Source organism: Calliphora vicina, chromosome 3 (genome assembly GCF_958450345.1).
Source record: "Calliphora vicina chromosome 3, idCalVici1.1, whole genome shotgun sequence".
Lineage (NCBI taxonomy): Eukaryota > Metazoa > Arthropoda > Insecta > Diptera > Calliphoridae > Calliphora > Calliphora vicina.
The window spans coordinates 60,415,018-60,421,017 of record NC_088782.1 but is presented as its reverse complement, the minus strand read 5'-3'; the positions used below and the strand labels follow the sequence as shown (position 1 = coordinate 60,421,017).

General features: G+C 34.3%; 1 protein-coding gene across 1 annotated transcript in view; it reads right to left on the bottom strand.

Annotated features, from left to right (window-relative positions):
• Positions 1 to 273: 273 nt before the first annotated feature.
• The window catches only part of p130CAS (Serine_rich_CAS and FAT-like_CAS_C domain-containing protein p130CAS), a 78,275-nt gene continuing 72,548 nt past the window's right edge, over positions 274 to 6,000 (bottom strand). Inside the window, exons 4-5 of the mRNA XM_065503280.1 lie at positions 2,840 to 3,603; positions 274 to 2,323 (exon numbers count right to left, since the gene is read on the bottom strand). Of these exons, the coding sequence (XP_065359352.1) occupies positions 1,213 to 2,323; positions 2,840 to 3,603 (1,875 nt within the window). The 3' untranslated portion in view covers positions 274 to 1,212. The remainder of the gene's footprint in view (positions 2,324 to 2,839; positions 3,604 to 6,000) is intronic.

Here is a 6,000-nt window from a genome sequence, read left to right as displayed (position 1 = left end):
TTTTTCTAAAGAAAAAGCTGTTATACACAAGATTTTCTATAGAAAAACTGTTATACACAAGAATTTCTATAGAAAACACTGTTATACACAATATTTTCTATAGAAAATACTGTTATACTCATGATTTTCTATAGAAAATACCGATATACGCCTGATTTGCTATAGAAATGACAGTTATACACAAGATTTGCTATAGAAATGACTGTTATACTCAAGATTTTCTATAGAAAATACTGTTATACTCAAGATTTTCTATTGAAAATACTGTTATACTCAAGATTTTCTGTAGAAAGTACTGTTATATTCAAGATTTTCTATAGAAAGCACTGTTATACTGAAGATTTTCTATAGAAAATACCGATATACGCCTAGATTTTCTATAGAAAATACCGATATACGCCTGATTTGCTATAGAAATGGCTGTTATTCACAAGATTTTCTATAGAAAATACTGTTATACGAAAAAGTTTTTATAGTAAATACTGTTAAACACTAAATTTTCTATACAATATATGAGTCTATACGTATTTGTAAATTTGTGTTCTTACTTACATAAAATACTGAAAATATTTTGAATACGAAATAGTATAAACAAAAGTACGATCGCATCAACTTTCTCTCCCCTGACTAGTTGGCTCTTTAAGTTCAGTTTATTCAACTAATGCATTTACACTTGACCAATAATAAGCTTTTCATTTTCCTTTAATAACAAAATAAATTTTCTTCGTCGTACAGTGTCAGTGTCTTAAAAATATCACAATTTACAAATGAACAAATTAAGATTTGACTTTAAATTATTGATATTTTGTTGAAGGGCCTCATTTTGTTATTTCAAATTTTCCTTTTTTTCCAAGAACGAGACCCTTTTGCGTTTTTTTTAGAAATATTGTATTTTACTTTTTTTTAGTATAAATTTTCTTGTATTTTTGTTTTATTTTATAAGGAACGATACGCTGATTTCAGACTATATATGTATATATAAATTGTATTTTAATATTTGTATTCTTTTTACCACACACTTTAAAGGGGCCCTCTACTAGAGAGTACGCCCTATACGTTTTGGTTTTTTTTACGTGTCTAGTAAATGCTAGTAAAAAGTTCGTTGCGAAAATCTAACAAAAAAAACTTTCAAAAATGCTTTTTTTTATGATAAATTGCTGGAAGACTTTTTTAAAGTCTCTGTATCTCTACGCGAACCTTGGCCCCTAAAATCTAAATGGTCAGTTGCACAGCATGCAACATTACCGTTTTCAAATCGGACGCTAAATGACTGATATCGACCACAGAATCGACCATTTCTTGAACGGCCGTGACACTGGGAAAATGGGCGGCTGCTTGTTTTGATTTCAATACACAGGTTTTTAAAGCTTCCGCCAAGTTGTTGGTGCAACGCAGTATCTTCTCTTTCAAATCCTGTTTGGAGACATTGCGATGCACTATGTCTCCTATGGTCACCAGATTATGAGCACTGACTACTACGAATTTGCCATAGGCTATAAAGAATTTGGGTGGTTGATTTTTCTCCACTGTCTCCAGGAAAGAGTCAATGGCTTGTCTCAAATTGCCCATGTGGGTGGAAATTTGTACGGCATAATAGCGCACCAACATTTTGTCCTTGTCGGTCAATTCCATTTGTGGCTTTTTGCCGTTCGGTGTGTTTGGCACATTATTGGCGGTGGTTATAACAGTATTTTCGGCTGCCTTCAGCACTGTATCGAATTTATTTTTAAGATTTTCGGGTATAGCCTCTCTTAACACAGAGTTTTTACGAGCCGCCACATCTTTAGACTCAAACGAAACATAGTCATAGTCCTCTAGCCATTCCGAGGAATTACGATCCAATCCCGTGGGTGTCTGGGGTACCGAAGGTGTTTGCGGTGTTACCGTCTCCTCAGCTACTTCCGCCAGCTGGCGCTTGAAGAGCAACGAAGCATTGCCGTGTATGAAAGAGGTTGTTGAGCGTACATCTTCAGTTAGGGTTTGAGCACAGGCTATTAGGCGGTCTAGACTATCGGGTGGCTTGCACAAAGATTTGTCATCGGTGCGTGCCAAATGATCCAAAGACCAACCACCATTAGCCTCTAGCACTTCACAGGAGTCGTGCACTAATTTATTGGCATCTCTCAAGGCTCTGATGATGGGTTTAAGTTTTTGGGCTAGGGCGCGATCTTCGGACTTGGAAGCATTTCCCAGAGCACCTTCTCCAAATTCGGCGAGATCATGTAATGCGGTGCGTAAGCGTACCGCTGCTAGTTTTACTTCCATTAGAACGGGTTCCAATTTATCACGGCTGCGCCAATCGGGTGAAACAAATGCAAGAAGTCTGAAATTAAAGAATTAAAAAAAAGTTGTGAAAATTTGTAAACTAAAATGTGCTGTGGGAATTAGTACTTCAAAAAATCGCCTACTACTTAAAACTAGAAAAAGATTCTCGATTGCAAGTTACTTTCATTCTCTTCTAAATGAATTTGCTAGGAAATCTACACATCAAATAAGATGCTAAAAATCATGGAACAACAAAAACTATTTCGAGGGAATGGAGACAGATGGCATGATGGTTTTACAACTGTAGGGACATTTTAGATAATCATTCTAAATTGTTTTAAATTCACCAGCGATATTCTAAAACGATCTAAACATAGATCGGGTGACTTAAATTCTCTTCTGAATGATTTTTAAAGACAAGTAAGGAACTTTCCAACTTAAGAAGAGTTAGAGAATAGAATTACTTTAGGTACTTATTTATAAAAATGAATGTTCTGACGCAGAATCTATGCTCAAAGAGAGCAATTGAAAATCTGTTCCGTTTAAGAAACTTGTAATTCCTAGGTCAACTTACCTCATTATAGCACATGTTGTCTCTGACTGCAGCTTGGCCAACGTCTCCAGCGCTGATGTCAATTCCAATGGCAACTCTTTGGTGATAACAATACCCTGATTCTGATTTTGATGCATCATAACATTATTTTTATCCACACCATTTGTGGGCAATGGAAAGTCATACGTTGAACAATTACCATTAACGGAAGCTCTGGACAAAGGTCTCACTTGCTGTTGTTGTTGGTGCTGCTGTTGCTGTTGCAATACAGCCCTAACAGGCAAAGGATTACGCCTGGGTATATCATAATCCGGCATATTGGCCAACGATGAACGATTTGAGGAAGAGAATGACAACGATAAACTGTCACTGGTTAACAGCGATGAATTCGAACTGCTCGGTGTTAGAGTGTGCTGATGTTGCAGCAATGATGTCAGAGGTCGTGGTACATCATAGTTTTCCTCTTGGATGGGTGTGGAACAATTCTTCATGGCTGTTGCTTGAAGATGAGCCATATTACGTTGTACGTTACGTGGTGAATCGTAGTTGACGGGTACAGCTGGTTTTGGTATATCGTATGTTTCAAATTCGTTATTTATTGTTGTGTTGGCTGCTGATTTGCCTGGAAGATTTTGATAGATTTGTTGGTGCTGATGCTGATGCTGTTGTTGTTGTTGTTGCTGCTGGCAGGCTGGTGCCGATAGATGTTGTTGTGAGTGTGACTGTTGGTATTGTTGTGGTAAATTGTAGATATAAACATCACCATGCCTTTGGGGTGTAATGACCTGGAAGTAAAGAGGGATGAAGAAGAGAGAGGTTATAAATTGGTATTGTTTAGGTTTCAGGAGTAAAGATAAGGGAAATTACATGATTTATAATAATGGGACAAACGTTATTTTATTTAAACAAAAATGTATATAACAGCCTTCATGAATCTTGGAATGGTTAAAATAGTTCCAAGGACTGAGATCGAAAAAACCTTAAGACAGGTTTTTCCTTAAAACTTTTAACCCAAGTATTATTGGATTTTTTTGATCAATTATGTTCATTTGTTGTTAATCTGATTAAAATGAGTGGCGAGAAAAAAGTGCGTACTAAAATTATTAAATAGTTTCAACAAAACCCAACTTGGTCCTATAAAAAGTTGGCGAAACAATCAAAAGATATGCCGTCAAACTGATTTCAATGCTATTAAACATTATGGGGAGAACTTGTCCGTTGATAGAAAACCTGGATCAGTTAGAAGGAATGGTCCTCATGATGTTTCTAAAGCCAATAAATAGAAAGCATTTTTAAAAGAGCTCCCAACACATCCGTTAGGAAAGCAGTGCGATTAGCTCAGTACTCCGACTATTTGCTACGAAAAGTTAAATCCAATGCAGGTTTAAAGAGATACAAGGCTTAAAAAATCCTGACAGCAACTCTGCTAAAAATTTAGAGGCCAAAGAAAGAGCAAGGAAATTGAAATCAAATTTTATACAAAAAATATACCTGCTGCATAATGGATGACGAAACTGATGCTCGAGGGAATGTTGTAAAAAAGTTGAGGACCCAAAATCAGAAAATTCTCCAAAAAGTTCTTAATATGGCAAATAATATGCAGTTGCGGTAAAAGAAGCCAAACATTTGCTAGAAAGGGCTCTATAAATACCGAAATTTACATCAAGGTAGGTTTACAAAAGAGGAAGCTTCCATTCGTAAGACTTCTTAATGTGTCCACTTATTTTTGACCTGATTTGGCATCCTGTCACTATGGTAGCAAATTCTTAATGTGGTATTTGTACCAAGAAAGCCAAATCCTCCAAACTGCCTGGAGCTATGGCCAGTGGAGAGATATTGGTGTTAAAAGAGAATTGAAGAGCACAAAAAAGGTGTCCAAAAGTGTGATAGAATTTAAACGGAGATGGACTACCTGTTCGAACAATGTGACAGAAAGCACTATAAAAACCTTAATGGAAGGGTTTCCGGAAAAGATTCACAAATTCATCACTATTGATTATAATTTCAATCAAATAAAAAAATCAAAACTGTAGGTTAAGTGGCTTATTTTTTATTAACATTTATGTATGTTAAGATTTTTTCTACTTTCGATATCGTGAAACAGGCTGTAGTTTTTCGTAAATGAAAAATCTGCTTTGCAGAAAGAACCCAAAAAATTTACCAAAACCACAAATCAATGCAGGATATTGAACTGTAATGAATCAATAACCGGAAAAGTCAAAAAGTTTGAAATGTCTTGAATAAAATCCGAGGGTGTTCATTAGGTTATCCAGATTCTTATTTTTTAAGTTTGAAATTTCATTTGAATTTAAAATTTTACATTTCATTTTCCTTCATTTTTAATTTTAAACCAGTAAACACTCCTAAATATTTCTTTCAATTCACATTTTAATAGTTTTTGTAGGCCATATTGCTGACTCCCTCAATGTTAAATACTGTAGGGTAACAACATCTTTAATAGTCATTCCAACTAAACTCCATTATATTCTAATAAATACAACTATATAATGATAAGAATCCATTTAATTAAAATATTTCTACGTATCCCAAAGATTTTTATGGGATTCCTAAGTGATTCTAATAATTTTATCTAAGATATTTATGGTAATACAAACAAATTTCAACATGCTTTTCATAAAATACACACACCTTTTAATACACACACACAATCAATCACGCACACCAACACTTTTGCACATATACCTTAAACTGTCTAGCCCCAGGAAAGCAAAAGCAAGGAAGGATGGAGCCCTTAAAACTTCAACACTATTGATTTTTTCAAAAACTAAATATTTTGTTTTCTTTAGATATTGCTTACTTTTCTTAATAATTTTATAGTTAAACAAAAGAATGTTTCTATTTGTTTTTTATTTTATTACAAAACTACATTGTTTTTCTTAATTTTATCCGAAAATTTTCTTTAGTTTTAGAGCACAGCACATTTTTTTCTATAAAAATATAAATATTATTTACGTGTTTAACGGTAACTAGTAAAAATACTACTACTTTTGGTCATCATATAAGAAAATCAAAATCATTTATTGTATACTGTTTGTTACACATTCTCTCTCTGTTGTTCTCTCTTCTCTTATTTCTTTAATTGTTTGTTTATTTTTTTCGTTCCTTGTTTGTTAGCTTTGTTTGCGCATGTCCTTTGTTGTTGTTTTGTTTGTTTTGTATGC